Raw genomic sequence first — 23243 nt, 5'->3', positions numbered from 1 at the left:
CTCGAGTGAAGGGTTTACCCAGCAGACTAACTTCAGAATACGGGCCTATACGTTTTGGGGAGGCTTCTGAGGGCTTGAGAAATTTTCGACGTTGGTTTATTCTAATACAATGAACATTGCCAATTGTGGGTAGCCTTATACTGACCAAGCAGCTATCCCCCCGACCCCATATAAAAAAATATTTCTAATATAATGCGAGGTAGCGTTACGACCGAGCCAAAAAAAATCACACTTTAAAATGCTTGAAAATTTTTCATCTTGATGGGTGTACGTAGATGAGGGCATTGAGGGGGTAGGGACTGGTTATATTATTTGTGTTGTTACTCTCTCCAGGCGCTTATTCTGAAAATTTAGATACTTTGAACGTAAAAAAGTATAATAAAACATGGCTAGAGGTGGGGTTTTAATGCCACTGAATTCCCTTAAATATATTACGAGGGAATGTGTTCACCAGGGAGAAATTTTTAAAGGTCAAGTCCACCTCAGAAAAATGTTGATTTGAATCAATAGAGAAAAATCAGACAAGCACAATGCTGAAAATGTCATCAAAATCGGATGTAAATTAAGAAAGTTATGAGATTTCATAGTTTCGGTTGTTTTTAACAAAATAGTTATATGAACGAGCCAGTTACATCCAAATGAGAGACTCAATGATGTCACTCACTCACTATTTCATTTGTTTTTTTATTGTTTGAATTATACAATATTTCAATTTTTACGAATTTGCCGATTAGGACCTCCTTGCCTGAAGCACAAAATGTTAAAATAATGGAATTCCACGTGTTCAGGGAGGAATGAAACTTCATTTCACATGACAATGACGAGAAAATCAAATTATTTCATATTTCATATAATAAAATACAAAATAAATAGTGAGTGAGTGATGTCATCAGTTCCTCATTTGCATACCGACCGAGATGTGCATATAACTGTTTTGTGAAATGAAGCGAAACTTTAAAATGCCATAACTTTCTTATTTTACATCTGATCATGATGAAAGTTTCAGTGTTATGCTTGTTGATTTATTTATCTTTTTATTCATATCAGGTTTTTGTTGGGGTGGACTTGTACTTTAAATGAACCCCTCTACGTGGAGCACTCTATGAACATGACTTTGTTTACCCAATAATTTAGAAGGTCGATCCAAGGGTCCTGCACTTCGACTCAAACATTAAAAAAAAAGTAATTGCTATTTCTTTGTCTAAATAATTCTGTCATTATGTCTTTTACAGGTTTTACAGGTAAATTACACAACCGAAATGACGTCAAATATCATCCTAGCTACGTTTGTTCTCTTCTTAATCTCTTCGGATGGTGGATTCATTGGATCAGCCTTCGTCAATGGTAGGCATCTGAACAAGATTTGTCAATTAATTCTATGGTATTTCTATTTTTTCGAAAGCGCAATGAGTACTCCTTGGGCCTGGCTGAAATCGGAACAAACTGTCAACAGTTTCATAAAAAATGACAAGAAAATTAAGCTTTCGGGTTATGAGAATTCTTGTAGTTTCCATTTTTTTATGTTACAGAAGTATCGAGCAGTGATTATGACTGATAGGTCTATGCAGTGAAGCTTGCAGAGACCAAGCGAGTAAATACTTTGACATTTCAAGATCTTGAACACCAAAAATATTCAACTTAAATCGCTTAACGGGCTAAATGGAATGCAGTTATTACTTTGCACATCATTATCAATAAATCTTTGTCATGATGTTTTATATTTTTATAATTTCATTGCGCTGAAAGTATGTAAAGTTGATTATAAAACAATGTTTCCTCTTCATTTTGAAGGTTTTACCGTGGAAGAACAAGAACGTCCTGACAGTTCTGCGATGACTGAACAAGATGGTCCCAAGAAGACGAAAAATCCAAAAGGGCATATGATCCATTTCGGATCCGACGCATTGAAAGAACAAGAGCGTCGTGACAGTTCTGCGATGACTGAACAAGATGGTCCCAAGAAGAAGAAAAATCCAAAACGGAAAATTCTCCCTTTTGGATCCGAGGCATTGAAAGAACAAGAGCGTCGTGACAGTTCTGCGATGACTGAACAAGATCGTCCAAAGAAGAAGAAAAATCCAAAACGGGAAATTCTCCCTTTTGGATCCGAGGAATTGAAAGAACAAGAGCGTCGTGACAGTTCTGCGATGACTGAACAAGATCGTCCCAAGAAGAAGAAAAATCCAAAACAGGAAATTCTCCCTTTTGGATCCGAGGAATTGAAAGAACAAGAGCGTCGTGACAGTTCTGCGATGACTGAACAAGATCGTCCCAAGAAGAAGAAAAATCCAAAACGGGAAATTCTCCCTTTTGGATCCGAGGAATTGAAAGAACAAGAGCGTCGTGACAGTTCTGCGATGACTGAACAAGATCGTCCAAAGAAGAAGAAAAATCCAAAACGGGAAATTCTCCCTTTTGGATCCGAGCAATTGAAAGAACAAGAGCGTCGTGACAGTTCTGCGATGACTGAACAAGATCTTCCCAAGAAGAAGAAAAATCCCAAAGGGCATATGATCCATTTTGGATCCGAGGCATTGAAAGAACAAGAGCGTCGTGACAGTTCTGCGATGACTGAACAAGATCTTCCCAAGAAGAAGAAAAATCCCAAAGGGCATATGATCCATTTTGGATCCGAGGCATTGAAAGAACAAGAGCGTCGTGACAGTTCTGCGATGACTGAACAAGATGGTCCCAAGAAGAAGAAAAATCCAAAACGGAAAATTCTCCCTTTTGGATCCGAAGCATTGAAAGAATAAAAGCGTCATGATGGCTCTGGTGCGATGGCTGAGCAGGCGAATGACATCAAGACGTCGCCAAAAGGCACCGTAATTCATATCGGCTCCGAGGCATTGAGAGAACAACAGCAACCTGGCGCTTAAAAAGTATTTTCCCGAATACGTATTATTAATATTTCTCCAAAATTACGTGCCAAATCACAAGATTTGGTATCATGGATATGTTTAATATCTGAATAGGGGTGTACTATCGGGTTTTAGATATTTCTGAATGCAGAACATTTCAATTAATCAAGGAAACACTTTTCATCATTTCACTGGGGGATTTCAGTGACATGTCATAAAAAACATTTGGTGTACACTTAAATGTAACAACAGGCGAAGGGCCCGAACTTTCGTAAACTGTATCAAAACTGGATTCATTAAAGGTCAAGCCCACCTCAGAAAAATTTTGATTTTAATAAATAGAGAAAAATCAAACTAGCAAAACTCATAAAATTTCATAAAAATCGGATGTAAAATAAGAAAGTTATGACATTTTAAAGTTTATACTTATTTTTCACCAAACAGTTGTGTGCACAACTCAAATGAGAAAGTCGATGGTGTCCCTCACTCACTATTTCTTTTTTTTATTGTTTTGATTATACAATATTTTATTTTTTTATAGAATTGACAATAAGGACCAACTTGACTGAATTATATATTATTACACACTGCTCATTCCACATGTTCAGGGAGGAATTAATCGTTGTTTCACTCGACAAAGAGGAGAAAAATAGAATATTCCCTATTTTATATAATAAAATACAAAAGAAACAGTGAGTGGATAACGTCTTCGGTCTCCCCATTTGCATATCGACCAGGATATGCATGTAACTGTTTTGTGAAATTAAGCAAAATTTTAAAATGTCATAACTTTCTTATTTTACATCCGATTTTGATGAGATTTTCTGTGTTATGCTTGTTGGATTTTTCTCTCTTTATTCAAATCAACTTTTTGTTGGGGTGGACTTGTCCTTTAAACTGAAGGTTTCGGAATTTCACTAATCCTCAGTGTCGCCTGTTGACTATCACTTCTGTTAAGAGTTCCAAGTATCTTTTAACTTATTGTTTGCTCGACTGATAATTCGCAGAACACAATACAAAAAGTTAAAGTGGATCTTTAGACACGTTTCCTGAAATTAACCACCGAAAGTAATTTTCTTCTTTGGTGTATTGGTATGTAAATCATTTGAAAAAAATCCTGAATTCTACCGTATATTAAGACTGACTTGAAACATTAAAATTTGCAGTTCAAATGCCAAAAGCAATCCATGCAATGTGGATTTTATTCAACGGCATATTGGCTTTACATGAAGGGAATGAGTGAGGAGATGAGAGAGTGTAAGAGAGGGGAGAGAGACAAAGGAAGGAAGGAACGAAGGAAGGCAGGTACAAAATAAGGAAAGATAGGATTGAAGAAAGAAGGCCTGGAAGAAATAAATGAGAGAAAGAAAGAAAAATTAAAGGGAAAAAGAGAAAAAAAATTGAGAATTAGAGAAAGAAAGAAAAGGTTAGTAAAGAGACAGATGGAAAGGAAGGAAAGTAGACAAGATTGAAATCAAGAGTGGCTGTGACCCCCTCCCCTCGCAACAAAACAAAAACTCGCACATGCCACCAACACCACCACCGTTCTCTTAGAATAAACGAAATATAAGTGACAAACGGTCACTATTCTACTTCGCGAATCTATATTATTTCACCCCACCCCTGCCACTCAATGGCCCGAATTCACAAAAAACTAGCTCCTACTTTTTGGTGGTTTAAACCCCCTCCTGGTTTAAACCCCGAGCTGGGATTTTCATTTACGTTTCACGAAGAAAACTTTGTGAAAATAATACAAATAAACAAAATGCAATCAAAGTAATGGTATATATACAAAATAACACAGACAGTTCATTAATATTACATAATATTGTAAGCTGCAGTTATTTCCGCTATAATAAGTATACGGAACAAAACGGAGGGATTTGCCCAAAAAAGCAAAGCTTGTAAGAAAGCCAAGCTCCTTTAACTTAGTTTCAATACCTGATTAAAAACTATCGCCCTATACATAATGGACATAATTATCATATTATGTACAATTGTGGAACGGAAATAAATCAAATCAAATGGAGACGGACTGAAGACTAGCTTAAAACAAGTATCCTACAAAATATCAAAGTAAAGGGAATGAGCGACACATTGAGAGAATGTAATTTAAATGATAATTATAATGATAACAACAATAATAATAAATAAAGAAGAAAGAAATAGTAATTATAAAATTATAGTAAGGAGAAAAGGGGCCTCGAGGCAAAGGAAGGAGTGAGGGGGGAGGAAATGGTGATTTAAGTCAAACCGAAACTGAAAAGATGAACGAGGCAGGTGCATAGGTCGTTAGGCATGTAGTATCATTATTTAAAGAAAATGGGTCTGATGCATAGAAGTAGCAATTGCTTGGAAGAAATTGCTAACCAAGCAAAAGCTCAAGCATTGCATGGAAATTGCCTTAATCGTATGCATAACCCTTTGCTTGTGTTATTAAACATTTTCCTTGCCTCCAGAAAGCAATTGCTAGCGGTTTGAATAATAGCAACGTCACAAAACAATGTCTGGACTCGTGTGCAAATGATATCCTAACATATCGGGTCAGATGCATAAAAAAGTAGCAATTACTGGAAAACAATTGCTTCAAGCACAAGCAACTGCTAGCCAAGAAAAAGATCATGCCTTAGCAATTGCTTTATTTCGTATGCATAACCCTTTTCTTATGCTTAAAACCATTTTCTTGCCTTCAGAAAGCATTAAACAATATTATAGAGAAAGAAAACATGTTCATGTAGGCTATTGTAGTAAATTTTGGGGTTCTCTCTCAGGTGCATCAAAACGCGAATGCCCTGATCAATCAAAGGCTCAAGCTGCTCTGACAGAGCTTGAAAACCCCCAAGCAAAATGTTTGCTTTATGCAGACGCTTATCAGCAATTGCTTGGTCGTCAAGCAAATGCTAGCAGGCAGTTAGAAATCGTTTGAGCTTATACTATAGCAAAAGCATTTTCTTTTTTTGTTTGAGCAATCAGACAGTATAGAGCGGGTACAACGTAGGGCTCTCAGGACGAGTCACAACCCACGCAAAGGACGCATCCCTGTCCCCCCTGACGAGCTTGAAAAACTATGTTGCCCCCCTGACGAGCTTGAAGACCCTTTTTCCCCTGACGAGCTTGAACTTGAAGACCTTTTTTTTTCTTTTCTTTTGCTTGTCCTTTTTTGTTCTGGTACGAAATCCTTTATATATGATTGAAGACCTTTTTTTTTGCTTGTCAATTTTTTTGGCGGACGGTTATGCCCCCTGTGGAAAATCCTAGGTACGCCACTGAGTATAATATTACCATTTTATTATCTTAATTCTGTATGTCGAGGACCCCACTGGAAATAAGCTTTCGTGGGTCATCCTGTACAAGCCCGTTGTTTTTCTAATGCTCCTGTATATATGTTATGGTGTCTTGCCAAATAAAATCAATCAATTATTCAATCCGCCCGGGGTGGACTTCGAGTCCACCCCGGGCGGATGATTGAAGCCAGTGCGTTGTGTGTGTAAACGCCCGTGTAAACGTCTGTCCCCTGTTTCATAGATACGGGCTATGTTACAATGGAAAATACTCCGTCCCTCGGATAGGACGTTAAATGGAGGCCCCTTGTAGAGGAGAGTCATAACCTTTTCACTAGTCGTATAAGAGTAGGGGGAAACCCCGGTGTAGTGGTCCACCTGCATCCCCCAACCAGTTATATCGGGAGGAGAGACCTGCGGGTAACAGTTCTGTGCGCGCGCCCTTCTAGGCGACACAAATTGGCTGGTTCCTCCCAAAATACGCCTTTGAATGTCTTTGATAGATATATGGCGCCGTATATACAAATGCTGTGCATTATCATCATCATCATCATCGTTTTCAAGTCTCACCTTCATTGCAATATTTCCCTTGATACCCAGCTGAACAATGGCATACATAGGTGTCTATAGTCTCTTCACACCAGCCGTTTTCACAGCGATTCGTCTCACAATCTGCAATATTATATAAAAGAAAGCTGTTCTTATCTTTGTTTTCATTCGGCATAATGATATGAATAAAATGCAAGCAATAAGATAAGGAGAGTCATTGATGCAAGAAAAGGAACAAAGTTTTATGGCGCGTTGCAAGAAACTTGCGATTCATTGCATGCAAGTTTATTTTCGTTCCCGAAATCAAGCATATGCCGTGCAATTAATTGTACATTTGCGATTGATTGCTAATCAGCTCCATGAAATAAGGAGTGTAATCTGATTTGCTAAAGTTAGAAGTGATCAATCAACTGTAAAATTGTAACAGAATATTTGCGATTGATTGCAAAAAATTTATTGCAACACACAAACACACACACACACACAACCCCGCCCCCACCAAGGTCTTCTTTCCAATTCATATGACTTCAGAGTAACATCATTCGCTGTTATTAATACCACATGACAATGGAATCAAGCTTAATTAGAAAAACATAAAACAGAAATCATAGCCGAAGATCGGAGATGCGAGATGACGAAGCGAAACATCATTACAATGCCTGGATAGTTATTCTGGAGGTCATGTTTGCTTCAAATGACAGCGAAACAAAAAAAAATTCGCGAAGAGCCAATTTATAACATGCATAATTGATCTGCTAATCACGAGATGGAATATGGTCATTACATCCCCCTCTTCCGCTGTAACCCTCTCAGTTATACCCCAGTCATACCGATGAAACCGGCTCCAGGCCGGCCGAATCTATTACGTTATATCCGTGGTCACACTATCGGTCGGTTAACTGAGAGGGTTACAGTGGACTTGACCTTTAGATTTCATAATTTTTTGACAAAGACCTCTTTGTTGTTCTTTTGTCATGATGGGCTTGTGACAATACATTTAATCTGTTTGTAAATCATCCATACGTAGCCGAGGGAAAACTCCGTAATTATCAAGGCCGAAAGCACTTGACCGTTTGATTCAACCCTATTGATAGGCGACAGTCCAATGATCAGCCTTCTCTGTTCAGTCATGCGTATAGACACAGTTATGAATTATACATCACCACACAGCGTATAATCAAGCCTTTGCCATACAAAGGCTGATAATGGGTAAAATTTGATAAGATTAATTTCTCCCAGCTACTCTTCGATTTGGGATTTGATTGTTATCATCGCGTAGCATAGTAATTACTCCTCATTGGGATGTAAAAACCGAATGGCGTATCGGTTGTACTTTTCAATTTATTTGATAGGTCATTTATCGTCTTTCACTGTTGGGTGTAATGGAGTATCGTATAATATCAAAATGTTTTTCACTCATCTGATATAACCAGTATCATAATTATGACGATTATAATGATTATAATAATGATTTGAACAAAAACGTCAGTTATGATAATGATAATATAATAATGATTTTAATGATGATGATTATAATAATAATAATAATGATGAATGATGATAATAATAATAATAAATTCATATTGCCTCGTCGGGAGCGTTATGTTGAGAAAACTATCATTCGCCAAAAAAGACAATATCTAAATGCATAAGCTAGTTCTAAAAAGAGGGAGGGTATTTCGGGGAAAGGTCACTCATGACCAGAATCCTCTGACAAGTTGTCAGATTTGACAACTTTCCTCGGTTGTGATTGGCTGAGAAGCTCCGTTACCAACTCACCATGGTAACTCCCCGAGAAAACAGACTCTGTCAGATAATCCTTGGTTATGATTGGCTGAGAAGCTCTTTTACCAACTTACCATGGTAACTTCCGGATAAAACAGACTCTGTCAGATAAAACGTCCGTCAAATACTTTCACGATAAGCTCACTTCAACAGGGGACCGTTTCATGAAACTTGACAGCACTGACAAGATTTTCTTTCTCCGACAGTTACCATAGTAACAGTCATAGGACAGAGCTTCTCAGCCAATCAAAAGCAAGGATTTCACCGAAATAGTCAGCACTGACAATTGAGATAGTGCTGACAACTTTCATGAAACACCCCCTGGTCTATTAATTTTTTTTTTTTACAGTAGATTACCTTGTACAATTCTCGATGTATACTTTCAACCAATTGACATAATTGACAAGTTTTGATGAATAATTCTTGTTGATGCCTGAAGGTTGATAAAGCCTCTCGTATCTTTTCATCCCCCATATACCATTCTATATACATAATAGATGTCATCTATTGAAGGGCATGATCCTAATAGCAATTTACTTTTAGTTGTAATTAAATCGACACAGCCCATTTCACTGATCATGTTGATACCGCCAATGACGTGAGAATCAACGGACTGTTTCTGGTGTTATGGTAGCAGTTACGTGAGAAGCGAAAGTTGATACAACAATATCAAGCTTCATAAAATTCAATAATCAAAATTGCTGCTTGTGTGATAGCAAAAATATACCACCACCACTACTTCTGCTTTGGCCTACTTGGTAGTGTTAAGTTAACAACAAGAACAACAACTTCATCAGCAAAGGCATCAATAGCAGTATCAACAACAACAGCTTATCTACTACTATAACTGCTAGTACTACTGCTACTGCTACTACTACTACTACTACTACTACTACTACTACTACTGCTACTACTACTACTACTACTACTACTATAACTACTGCTACTACTACTACTACTACTACTGCTACTACTACTACTACAACTACTACTACTACTACTCCTACTACTACTACTACTGGGCAAGTCCATAAAATATGGACGTCCGATCCCTTTTACGTGGGACCTCCATGAAATTTTGGTCTGATTTCTTGCTCTTTGACAGTTTGTAATGATCTCAAATGACCATGACTTGGTCAGTTTATAAAGAGAAGTAAAACTTGAGAAAAATGGGAGTCGGACGTACGAAAAGGTTGATCATTGTTTTGAATTGCCTTATACTACTACTACCACAACTACTACTAGTACTACTACTACTACTACTACTACTACTACTGCTACCACTACTGCCACTACTACTGCTATCACTACTGTCACTACTACCACTACTACCACTACTACTACTACTACTACTACTACTACTACTACTACTACTACTACTACTACTACTACTACTACTACCTACTACTACTCCTAATACTGCTACTACTTAATGATATCCACGCGTGATTGCAGTAAAGATTATGATGCAAGTTTTGAACAGTTATCACGCGGCGTGTACCGGAATAGCGAATGTTTTAAAAATGAAATGAGGTGTTGTGAAAGAGTGATTAAGTCTCCGGACTATGAACCACAAGGTCCGTGATTCGAATCCCACCGCAGCACTTGCGTCATTTGGCAAGGCAATTATTGACACTTGTCACTCTCCGCCCAGGTGTATCAAATGGGTATTCGGTAGGAAGAAATTCCTCGAATGCTTGAGCGCCTGTGGCAGCCCATCGAAATCTGGGGTAATAATAACATTTGCATGTTAAGAAGGGCTTGCTGATTTGAACAGTAACGGAACTGAAGTGGCTACCTTGTGTAAAATAACGTTAATATCATTCTAACTATTAGTTACACTAATAATAATAATAAGAAGAACAACAGTAATAACTAGAATTTAATTCGTCATGCGGACGAATTAGGTGGTCTGTCATGATTTGTCATTCAGTGTCGGCTGATGTATGAAATAAATCATTTAGATATCATTGATAATCTTGATCGTAGACATCCTAATAATAAGTTTTGACCATTACTAAATGTGATTATTGATGTGGTGATGACAATCGTCAGACATACATCTTCAAACAGATACATACAAGATAGATGATTATACCTCACGGATCAACACGGCAATGCCGGCATGATCCGGGGAGGTCCGGGATAGTTTTGCCCCAGATGACTGTGAACACGGCATCAACACGGCAGCTTCACACGGATCTACACGGATCATGCCGGCAGAGCACGTCGTCAACACGGACCAATACGTCAGCAACACGGACCTACACGTCAGCTACACGGACCACCACGTCAGCAACACGGACCTACACGTCAGCAATACGGACGAACACGTCAAATGCGTTATCCATTGAGCTAGCATATTCCCCATAGAGATTACACGTAAGCAAGTTTGAGAATTACAATTCAAATTTTGCAAGCGAAATACGGGCATGATCCCGGCATCTGATCAAAAAATAAAGGGCACACTTGCGAAAGCTTAGAATCTCAGCTACAACATACTAAAAGCTCAGGGAAAACTGACAAGAAACAATGGAGATATGGCTCACGAAATAGAGGAATGTCGAATCTAGTTTTGAGAAAAAGTCATGTCCCATAGAGATTACACGCAAAATACATGTGATATGAAAAAAAGTAATTATAATCTGTTTTATCTTGCTAAATTTAAACTTTTATATCTTTAAATTATCATAAAGGATCATGTAAGAAGTGGCAAAAAGAAAAAAAAGTGAAAAAAAAAATTCATCTTGTTCACCCCAGGACTCGAACCCGCGCCCTTTAAGAAGCAGTCAAAGCCACGATATTCCCCATAGAGAATACACGTAAGCAATTTTGAGAATTACAAGTCCAATTTTGCAAGTGAAATACGGGCATGATCCCGGCATCTGATAAAAAAATAAAGGGCACACTTGCGAAAGCTTAGAATCTCAGCTACAACATACTAAAAGCTTAAAGAAAACTGACAAGAAAAAATGGAGATATGGCTCACGAAATAGAGGAATGTCGAATCTGGTTTTGAGAAAAAGTCATGTCCCATAGAGATTACACGCAAAATGAGGAAAAATGACATTCCTCTTTTCATCGCTGTTTTACGCAATGATGCGTTTCTCAAAACGAATATTCATGTTAACTAAGGAGAAAGAGTACATTCTAAACTACAAAATATCGAAATCTGGGCGAAAAACGATCTATATTCGAGAAGTTACAACCAAATTTGCATAAATTTGATGACGTCATTTTTTAAAAAATGAAATTTTTAGTTTAGGCGCCATTTTGATGACGTCACGATATAATTTAGGGACAATGGTGACATGAAATCAAATGTACAACTCATACTCTATCGATATATCAAAAAAAAATTGGGGGTCAATGGACTATTTAAAGAGCTACAGTGAATTTTCAATAGGCATGTTTTCGCCCATATATGGCCTATAGTGAGAGCTCGCGCGCACACGTGCTGCAAACTTTAACGGGTGTTAATTTCGTTATTAGTGGTCGTAGAAGGTTGATCAAGGTATCAAATTGTTCAGAATTTTATTATCAATGCAAAGATGTAAAAAAAACGGTGTTTCTGCGTTGCGTTAAGGCGTTACGCGAGGAAGCGCGCGCGCATCCGTGCGCGCGCGCAAAATTTTGAAATGCTTAAAATGACCTGAAACATACTCTTGTTTGGTCAAAAAGTGATTTTGAGCATTTTTAAATTTTGACGCACGCGTACGCGCGCGTCGTGACCTTCAGGTGACCTTTGATGACATGATTTGATGACCCTTGACCTGAACTTAGTGTGATGTTAATTTGATTGATTTTTGATAATTGATAATGGAGATATGATTGATAATGTGATTTTACAAAATGGCGCCTAGATGACGTCATCATGACCTGATGACCTTGAAAAGCTTCACTGCACGTGTCCATGACAGATCCTATAGATGACATGAAATTCAATGAAATTGACCAAGTCCATTTTGAGATAACTTGGCGACAAGAAAATCCGTAAAAATAAATAAAGAAATAAACTAGAATTTAATTCGTCATGTGGACGAATTAGGTGGTCTGTCATGATTTGTCATTCAGTGTCGGCTGATGTATGAAATAAATCATATAGATATCATTGATAATCTTGATCGTAGACATCCTAAGAATAAGTTTTGACCATTGCTAAATGTGATTATTGATGTGATACATACATCTTCAATCAGATACATACAAGATAGATGATTATATATATAGATGGATGGAGTGGTGGATGGAGCGATGGATGGATCAAGTGATCGATTGAGAGATAAATGATAGGTGGTTATATTAATAAAACATAGATAGACAGACAGACATATAGATAGATAAATAGATAGATAGATAGAGACAAATAGATTGATATAGATAGATAGCCAGACAGACATACATATGGAAAGATAGATAGAGACAGGCAGATAGATTGATGGATATATAGAACGATAGATAGATATACATATCTAAACAGATAAATATGTTATATTAGACAGAGAGATAGATAGACAGATACATATACAGAGTAGGTAGATAGACAGACATATATTCATGCAGATCAATATGATCTTCATGATGACGACGGAATATTCATTATGGATGGAATACTTGTGAAAGACGGGAGATGATAAAGCACTGTTAAAAGGGTCTCTTTCATGTATGACAATACATGTGATATGAAACAAAGTAATTATAATCTGTTTTATCTTGCGAAATTTTAAATTTTATACCATTAAATTATCACGAAGGATCATGTACGAGGTGGTAAAAAGAAAAAAAATGAAAAAAAAATATTGTTTACCCCAGGACTCGAACCTGCGCCCCTGTGAAAGCGATTCAAATGCGTTATCCATTGAGCCACGATATTCCCCATAGAGAATACACGTAAGCAATTTTGAGAATTCCAATTTTGCAAGCGAAATACGAGCATGATCCCGGCATCTGATCAAAAATGAAGAGCACATTTTCGAAAGCTTAGAATCTCGGCTACAACATACTAAAAGCTCAGGGAAAACTGACAAGAAACAATGGAGATATGGCTCACGAAATAGAGGAATGTCGAATCTAGTTTTGAGAAAAAGTCATGTCCCATAGAGATTACACGCAAAACACATGTGATATGAAAAAAGCAATTATAATCTGTTTTATCTTGCTAAATTTTAACTTTTATACCTTTTAAATATCATAAAGGATCATGTAAGAAGTGGCAAAAAGAAAAGAAAAAACTGAAAAAAAATCATCTTGTTCACCCCAGGACTCGAACCCGCGCCCTTTAGAAAGCAGTCAAAGCCACGATATTCCCCATAGAGAATACACGCAAGCAATTTTGAGAATTACAAGTCCAATTTTGCAAGTGAAATACGGGCATGATCCCGGCATCTGATCAAAAAATGAAGGGCACACTCGCGGAAGCTTAGAATCTCAGCTACAACATACTAAAAGCTTAAAGAAAACTGACAAGAAAAAATGGAGATATGGCTCACGAAATAGCGGAATGTCGAATCTAGTTTTGAGAAAAAGTCAGGTCCCATAGAGATTACACGCAAAATGAGGAAAAATGACATGCCTCTTTTCATCGCTGTTTTACGCAATGATGCCTTTCTCAAAATGAAAATTCATGACAACTAAGAGAAAGAGTACATTCTAAACTACAACATATCGAAATCTGGGCGAAAAATGATCTATATTTGAGAAGTTACAACCAAATTTGCATAAATTTGATGACGTCATTTTTGAAAAAATGAAATTTTTAGTTTAGGCGCCATTTTGATGACGTCACGATATAATTTAGGGACAATGGTGACATGAAATCAAATTTACAACTCATACTCTATCGATATATGAAAAAAAATTGGGGGTCAACGGACTATTTAAAGAGCTACAGTGAATTTTCAATAGGCATGTTTTTGCCCATATATGGCCTATAGTGAGAGCTCGCGCGCACACGTGCTGCAGAGTTTAACGGGTGTTAATTTCGTCATTAATGGTCGTAGAAGGTTGATCAAGGTATCGAATTGTTCAGAATTTTATTATCAATGCAATGATGTAAAAAAAACGGTGTTTCTGCGTTGCGTTAAGGTGTTACGCGCGGAAACGCGCACGCATGCGTGCGCGCGCGCAAATTCTTGAAATGCTTAGAATGACCTAAAACGTACTCTCGTTTGGTCAAAAAGTGATTTTGAGCATTTTTAAATTTTGACGCGCGCGTACGCGCGCGTCGTGACCTTCAGGTGACCTTTGATGACATGACCTGATGACCCTTGACCTGAAGTTGATGTGATGTAAATTTGATTGATTTTTGATAATTGATAATGGAGATGTGATTGATAATGTGATTTTACAAAATGGCGCCTAGATGACGTCATCATGACCTGATGACCTTGAAAAGCTTCACTGCACGTGTCCATGACAGATCCTATAGATGACATGAAATTCAATGAAATTGAGCAAGTCCATTTTGAGATAACTTGGCGACAAGAAAAATCCGTAAAAATAAATAAAGAAAATTCTGACGAAATTAAGAGGTGATCTGTCATAGACAGACCACCTAATAAGAAAATTCTGACGAAATTAAGAGGTGATCTGTCAACGACAGACCACCTAATAATGATGATTATAATTATAATAATAATACGATAATGACGATGATGATAATGATAATTAGTAATATTATTGTTATTAGTATGATAAGGATGTTATTATTATTATCATCATTATTAACGCAAACAAACTGTTTTTAACATAACCTAAAACGTCAAAACCTACAAACCCCAATACCGCATAATATGATAAAGCAAACGTTATAACACTGATATAATCATAAAATTCGGAGTCTCAATATCAATGTAACGAATGTGTCTGGGAATAACAAAATCAAACATCAAAATAAAATAGCTTTAGTGACCCCTCTGCATTAAACTATGACTTGTACCTGGAAATCTGCACACCCTATGTCCTGGAGGGATGTTCAGTCTACTATCCCCATGGCAAGAAGCACTGCCCGACGAAGCATCAGGTAGGCCTATGATCTTGGGGATGGTCTGTGCCAAACTGCCATCTGAATGGAGCTTAGGTTGGCATTCGTTGAACATTGGTAAAGTATAGTTCAGTTCTAACCCGTCCGAACAACCGGCAGTAGTCACTCCAGAGAAACAAATGACTGATGGGAATAAAATTGGAATAAAAAACACGATGGACAATAACATGTTTAAATAAACTTCTTCCAACCTAAACATTATTTTATTTGATCATCCACAATCGATGAATACTTTCTGTGTCGTAATGGCAAATAGTTATTTGCAGTATAATGTCTTCAGTAGATGTAAAGATATTGAAAGATTAGACCAAAGGCCAAACGCTACTTATACACATGGGGGCATGGGGAATGGTTATTTATTTGTCATTTGAATATAATGTCTGTTATCCCATTCAAAAAGTAATGAAATAAACATTTATTTTCTACCATTTTCACAAAATATAATTTTCAATTTAATCCGTTCAAAGTTTGTTTTATTTATCATAAGAGACTATAAATATATAAAAGATTTGAAAAGCTTGTGGCGGGATATGCCTGTAACACAAATACAATACAAATACAAAACTAGGAAGGAAGTAGGGGTAGGAGAGGGTAGGAAGAAGAAAGGCAAGGGAGAGTTAGAACTGAGCAGGACTGAGAGCGGGCATGAATTACCTAAACAAAAAGAGAGTACAACAAATGTTCGTCAGGGGCAGGAACAACGATTATCTATACAAAATAAAGATTTAAAAAATAACAACCCATTGTCCAAAATAATTCATTCAGTCTTTGTGTTCTTAAGTAGGGTAAGTTCTAAATGGAAGGTTACAAGTTCATGCGTGTGCCTTGCAAAAGGATATTCATGCACCGATATAGCAACACAGCTGTCTCCTTGCGTAACCAATCGAAAATATATTTGTCCATCTTTGCGCTCTGATGAATGTACATTCCAAGAATGAATTGAATAATTTGTTAATCCTTTCGGTAATTTATTTTATATGGTAGTGAAATGCATGCGTCAATAAAAACACTTGATATTTCTAAGATACAAGAAATGTAGAGTAGCAAGCAAAGGGGCAATCAAATGGTGGGCTCCGATTGCGATCAGACACTGCCGGTGTTAAATTCAGTGTTAGGTCTACTCTCATTGGTGTTATTACAACACCTTGCATGTTTACACTATAGGGTGTAATTCTTACGCCTTACACTGTGGTGCTCTACGAATACCATCTACTTTCGGTTTTAACGCCACAATTTTTCTTTTACAGCGCACTGAGCAGCAGCAAACAATGACATTAACAATGTGTTTAATAGGTGTAAATGCAATGCACATGAAAGATTAGGTGGACATTAATTCGGACGTTGCGAGAGGTTTTAAATATTTTATATCGATAGATGTTGCATTGAAAACAATCGCTTCATTATATACCAAATACAGGTACACGCGAAGTAATCATCATTTATAATTTTATCCATGTTATTCATCCATCATTCTATTCAGTTTTTGTACATCATCTGACTTGCAGTGTCAATTGTAAATACTTTATTTATGTCTTTATTTGATTAAATCAAATCGAATCCAAATTGAAGATGTACATACCGAATGATAGACACGCCAAGATAATATAAATCCATCTCTGCAGTAGATCGTTATCCTGTAATGAAAACGAAAAAAATGATATACCTTTTATCCTGAAATCTATGATGGTAGAAAATACAAAGAAATACATAAAAATTCAAAGAACAATGAAATACATAAAAATTGACTATCATATTACGTTTAAGGGCCATACAATTATTTACAATGATGCGAATGCTAAAAAGCAAACGCTTGAGCTAATGTAATCAATTTGTAGCATAAATTTGCATAATATGCATGATCAATAAGCCACAAACAGAAATAACCAATTTCCCTGAATGGTACACACTATATATGCAGTATTTTGCAGTATCCATGTATGTTAAAGTAAACATTATAAAAGAATATTGTAGAATTAAGATTCTGAATGGTCATTTTGGCAGCCATATTGTTTATGCAAATTAGGTGGTCAAACATGAAAACTTGGCTTGGGGACTGGTCTCATCAGATTCAGCACATTAAAATAATGGGAAATAGACCGGTGCCCACCTTTTACCCCAAAATGCTTCTAGAACTCAAGATTTCCCCATAGGCTTATAGGTCTTGCCTATCATGAACAGTCAATATTTTTAATCATCAAGGCTATCGGATCATGACACCATTAAAAGAGCTGTGAACATTCATAATTTAAAGAAAAAATAAATTACTACCAACGAGTTGTTACCATGGTAACACCCTAATCATCCACTTGATTCACTTCCCTCAACTGCGCTACTCACAGATTTTATCTAAAATATATTCCCTCTCAGTAAATCAATGAATATGTGATTAGATTCGGCACGCACAGTGACCATGATATAATTTATTATGCTAAACAGTCATAAGCCTTCTTATTGCGGATGCATGGCCGCCCAATCGTTTCCAGAGATTAATTGCAATTATTCCAGCTCACCCCATCAATTTTTTAGTTGGAACAGTTAAGATTGCTGCTATGCGACAATGCTTTTACAAAGAATCAACCTACTCTAGTATAAAATGAAAGATTATAGTAAAACAAATCATATATTAAAGATTCCCCTTTAATATAAGCCAGTTCGTAGTTCCTTTCTGCGCAAAAGATTCTACGCATGATCAGGAGGTCATTTGTACTAAAGTGCATGGTGCTTTAAAATCTAATGAGATAAGCACCAACTTTGATTATTCATATATTCTTTTGAATTGTCGTTTTCATTTACATCCACAAAAAACAACAATGCTTCCACGAACGACTGGTATTTCACAGTTTGTCAAGTACATTGTGCAACACGCTAAGATATGCATTCAATGTAGGAATGCAACAAATACCTTCATTAAGTGTTCATTGGTGTGCTATTCTAGTCACCTGGTCTTTTCAATTTCTTCATCCTGCTATTTGAGGCAAGCTTACGTAATATCGTGCTTTGAAATCTGCCTATCATGATGATAGGCAGATTTCTATTTTTATTTCCCATTTTTCTTTTTAATTCAACTGGTCATGCTCAAGTTGTTACTTATTTTTTTATATGCTAAACAACTGCAAGAATATTTATTAGGAGGCTGCATTCTACAAGTTCCGCTTTTTAGCAGCCTCCTCCATTTCCAACCTGATTTGTAATAATCTTGAATATAATTTTCTGTACAGGAATATTTGAAATATGTTTTGTTATTTATATATGTCAACATGTATAGAAGAAACTGTAATTGTTGAAAATGGAAATAAACGAATGAAATGAAATGAAAAAGAAATGAAAGGTCATTTGACCAAAATTGTGCATGAAGTAACTACGAACTGGTCTATACAATAGTTTGCTGTTAAATTGATACCTTATTTCATTTTTTTCTGAACTCATTAGGCCTACACCCCATATTTAATGTAATACATTTTGCCATAACCATGATAACATAACATGATTTTCGATCGTGAAAAATTGTATGGGTTTAATGCATTTATGTTTAATCTTAAAGGGGAAGTTCACCCTAAAGAAAACTTTGTTGTAAAAATAGCAGAAAAAATAGTACAAATTATTGGTGAAGGTTTGAGGAAAATCCGTTAAAGAATAAGAAAGTTATTAGAGTTCAAAGTTTTGGATTTGTGACGTCATAATCGAGCAGCTGCCCCATGTGTTATGTAATATAAAATGCATGAATTTCAATTTTTTTATGGTTCCTGATGACTTAATTATGTTTTCTATTCATGATCGGGTGTGAAATGATTTGTCTATTGATATACAAAAGGTACAGTGAAAACCATTTTCAATTTTCTCAGAAAATGACATTTCATTGATTTTTTACCATTCGCTTTGTAGGAATGCTGCTCGCATATGACGTCACAAATCAAATAATTGACATTCTAATAACTTTTTAATTATTTGATGAATTTTCTCAAACCTTCGTCAATATTTTTTATTATTTTCTGCTATTTTTACAATAAACTTTTTGTCAGGGTAAACTTCCCCTTTAAGTGCTGTACAGATCATTTTATCTAATCTTCCCCAAAACTTATCTAATTCATGCCTCGAGTCTCTTCAAAATGACACTCCTGAAAATAATTCAGCAAGGTGTTAGCCATTCAATCGATTCAAGGAAAGGTTTTATTAATTGTGATCATTCTGTGAAAAAAGTTATCTCTTCAAATAGGCCCGCTGTGCCCTTGCTGTAAATACCATGCAGTGTCTTAAAGCGTGTGCCACAGTGTGTTTATAGTGTGAAACACTATGTAGAATCACCTTCACACTATTTAAACAATATGAATCACATATTCATAAGTAACAGTCGACCATGTGAACACGCTGTGAACAGTCACACTGTCGAAGTGTCCACAGTGTGAAAATATCTCCACACTGTTGACTTTGAGCATTTTAACAGTGTGAATAATATTTTCACATAGTCTACTACGTGAACACACTGTGATCACACGGTGTGACAGTATGTTCTTTCCAGCAGTGTTACTAATGATATGATTGGTGTTTATAAGGATTAATGTTAAAAGCCATGACAACAATTAATGGATAATCAAGGTTGACGGAGTTAATAACTGTGAATGACAAAAATTTAGAAGTTTTATGCAATATGTCACTGGTCATAATTTTGATATCAAAATATAGTTCTTGGATGAATAATGCCAATACCACCCCGAATTTGAATTAATTCACACTCCTAATTTCGAACCCGGCATGTTGTGTACCATGTGACCACTGCTCTGTGCATTTGTATCGATAAATCTTGCTCTCGGATGTAAAGAATTGCCGGGAATTGAACACTGCACAGTAAAAACGCTGTTTAAAATTTTATACAACGCTGTTTACTATATGAACCTTACATTAATTGTTTAAACAGTTTAAACAAGTGTTTAAATTTTATACAACAAAGTTTAATTTTCAATATCTAATCTTCAATAAATTAGACATGATTGTTTAAACTGTTAAACAACTACTGTAAGGTTCATATAGTAAACAGCGTTGTATAAAATCTTAAACAGCGTTTTTACTGTGTGGACTCTCACGTGTGTTGTCAGGTATCGTCGACCCCTCGACCCAGATATCTCCACTCAAACGAGTTACATATTCTGTTTATATTTGTTCATTTGTTCATATGATCAAAGTGCATTTTCAGAACATGTTAAGAACCTCAGAATTATAGAATGATCTATCATTTTACCGATCAAATTAATTATCAAACAATCGATAAATGATGATTATTATATGTAAAACAAAACATTTTTCAATTATCAGGATTTGTCTATAGCTCATCAAGAAAATAAAATAAAAAACGACGGTACTCACCATTTTTTTTTACTTTAATGTCCAACGTAGACAATTCGAAGCATCGATACAGTCGGCCATTCAAATCTGAAATGTTTTAATATTCCATGTGGCGATTCTTCTTCGAAATCCGCCAATTATGAATATTCTTGTAAAACCTAACGCAACAGTATCTCGTTAGGATGAGTAATTAAGGAATGGAAGAATTAAACTCATGCACTATTTTTTTTTCTAAAACGAGGTCTTCATAAAAACAAGTATTTCCACTTTAATATGATAATGTCTGTTTAAACGGCGAATCCTCAGTTAAACAGGGAACACGAGAAAGAAAAATGGTCCGTCCCATGTAAATTCGAGCAGAATTCTGAGCGCGACCCGTCGTGAAATAAGGCGTATCTGATAATTGCGTGAAATAACAAGCACGCATGACTAGAACCGGTGTTACAATCCCATTACCACAATGTCTACTTTAATTGAGAGACGACTCTGTTCAGCAGAAATGGTTCATCATGGCTGACAGGAGAAAACTTCAGGCCATTTTTTTATGAGGGGGACTTTAACATTTCGAAGTTTACAAGTCACTTTTACATGAGGAAATGTAAGTTCGTTTTCGTTTTCTGGCAATACAAATTTGCAATTCTAATTGTTAGTTAATTGCAAGACAGTCGTAGTAGGTTTTTAACATCAAATTCCCGATCGATTTTTCTTTTCATGGACTAGATTGGGAGGGGGGGGGGGTGCAGAAAATCTTGTGCCCACCTCATCTTCCTGAATATTAGCATACCCCTGCTTTCGGCTTTAGTCCGCCCCACTAATAAATGCAAAAAGTGAGAAAATAAGTTATGTTACGCATGCTCAGTCTTCCCCCACCACTCTCATTCCGCGCCCCCTACACGGGACTTCGATATAATAATGGTCTCTTTGTTTATTTCAGGTAGTTGTTTCAGAAATACTTGCTATAATAAAAACAGATTTGTGAAATGGACCCAAGATATTGCTGATCCGAGGTGATCGATATTGTGAGCGTATAAACTTCAAAAGCGTATTTAAAAAAAATGTATAAAGAAAAAGAAACAGCCTCAAAATGATAATCTTGAAGCACTCCACAAGTTAAGTCGTCACGGCACAAAATAAATCATCCTATTAAAATAAAAACATGCTTAGATCTCTTAGATTGTTGCATTGTTTTGACGCTCTCTGAAAAATAATTTTTATGACAATGACAGCATTTTGTCGGGAACGATCAACCGCTTCAGACCTAAAAGCCTTTACTACCCGTCCGATGCAATAGACCAGTTCGTAGTTACTTCATGGACAATTTTGGTAAAATGACCTTTCATTTCTTTCATTATGATAGGCAGATTTCAAAGCAAGATATTACGTAAGCATGACTTACATAGCAGGATGAAGAAATTGAACAGACCAGGTGACTAGAATAGCACACCATTGAACACTTTATGAAGGTATTTGTTGCATTCCTACTTTGAATGCATATCATAGCATATTGCGCAATGTACTTGGTAAACTGTGAAATACCAGTCGTTCGTGGACGCATTGTTGTTGTTTTTGGATGAAAAACACAATTCAAAAGAATATATGAATAATCAAGACATCAAAGTTAGTGTTTATCTCATTAGATTTTAAACCACCGTGTCATTTTAGTACAAATGACCTTCCTCTGATCATGCGCAGAAAGGAACTACGAACTGGCTTATTCACTTCTACCTGGGGGGCGTTTCATGAAAGGACTTAACGGACATTTTTATCCGACAAGTCCCATTTTATCCGACAGTTACCATAGGAACAGTGCCTCTCAGCCAATCAAAATCATGGAAAGATGTCAGATCTGACAACTTGTCGGATGGAAATATTGATGAAACGCTCCCCTGTTGCTGCTTGATACAGTCCAACGCATTTTCATTACGAATTAGAGTGCAATTAATGTCTTTCATCATTTACGCTTGCATTTGAAATACGGGGTAATAATGCTAATTGGCAGGATTATCACACATTCGAGAGGTGAGTAATAACCCTTGTCAGAGGTGTTATCAGGGTGAACATCGGTAGACGTTATCATTTAGATACAAGGGCGATTTATTTCGCTTATATTTGCACTTAAAGGTCAAGTCCACCTCAGTAAAATGTTGATTTGAATCAATATAGAAAAATCAGACAAGCACAATGCTGAGAATTTCATCAAAATTGGATGTAAAATAAGAAAGCTATATGACATTTCGCATATTTAAAAAAATAGTTATATGAACGAGTCAGTTACATCCAAATGAGAGAGTCGATGACGTCACTCACTCACTCACTCACTATTTCTTTTGTTTTTTTTATTGTTTGAATTATTTCAATTTTTACGAATTTGACGATTAGGACCTCCTT

General features: G+C 36.3%; 1 protein-coding gene across 2 annotated transcripts in view; it reads right to left on the bottom strand.

Moving 5' to 3' along the window:
• Positions 1-17147, bottom strand: part of LOC121423283 (cell wall protein DAN4-like) — a 36255-nt gene extending 19108 nt beyond the window's left edge. For both annotated transcript variants that reach the window (XM_041618616.1, XM_041618617.1), the window contains exons 1-3: positions 17098-17147; positions 15414-15641; positions 6713-6814 (exon numbers count right to left, since the gene is read on the bottom strand). In XM_041618616.1, coding sequence (XP_041474550.1) covers positions 6713-6814; positions 15414-15573 — 262 coding nt within the window. In that variant the 5' untranslated portion in view covers positions 15574-15641; positions 17098-17147. The remainder of the gene's footprint in view (positions 1-6712; positions 6815-15413; positions 15642-17097) is intronic.
• Positions 17148-23243: the final 6096 nt, after the last annotated feature.

This window comes from Lytechinus variegatus, chromosome 10 (genome assembly GCF_018143015.1).
Source record: "Lytechinus variegatus isolate NC3 chromosome 10, Lvar_3.0, whole genome shotgun sequence".
NCBI lineage: Eukaryota > Metazoa > Echinodermata > Echinoidea > Temnopleuroida > Toxopneustidae > Lytechinus > Lytechinus variegatus.
Note: the sequence above shows the minus strand (reverse complement) of the source record. Positions and strands in the feature narration are given on the sequence as shown.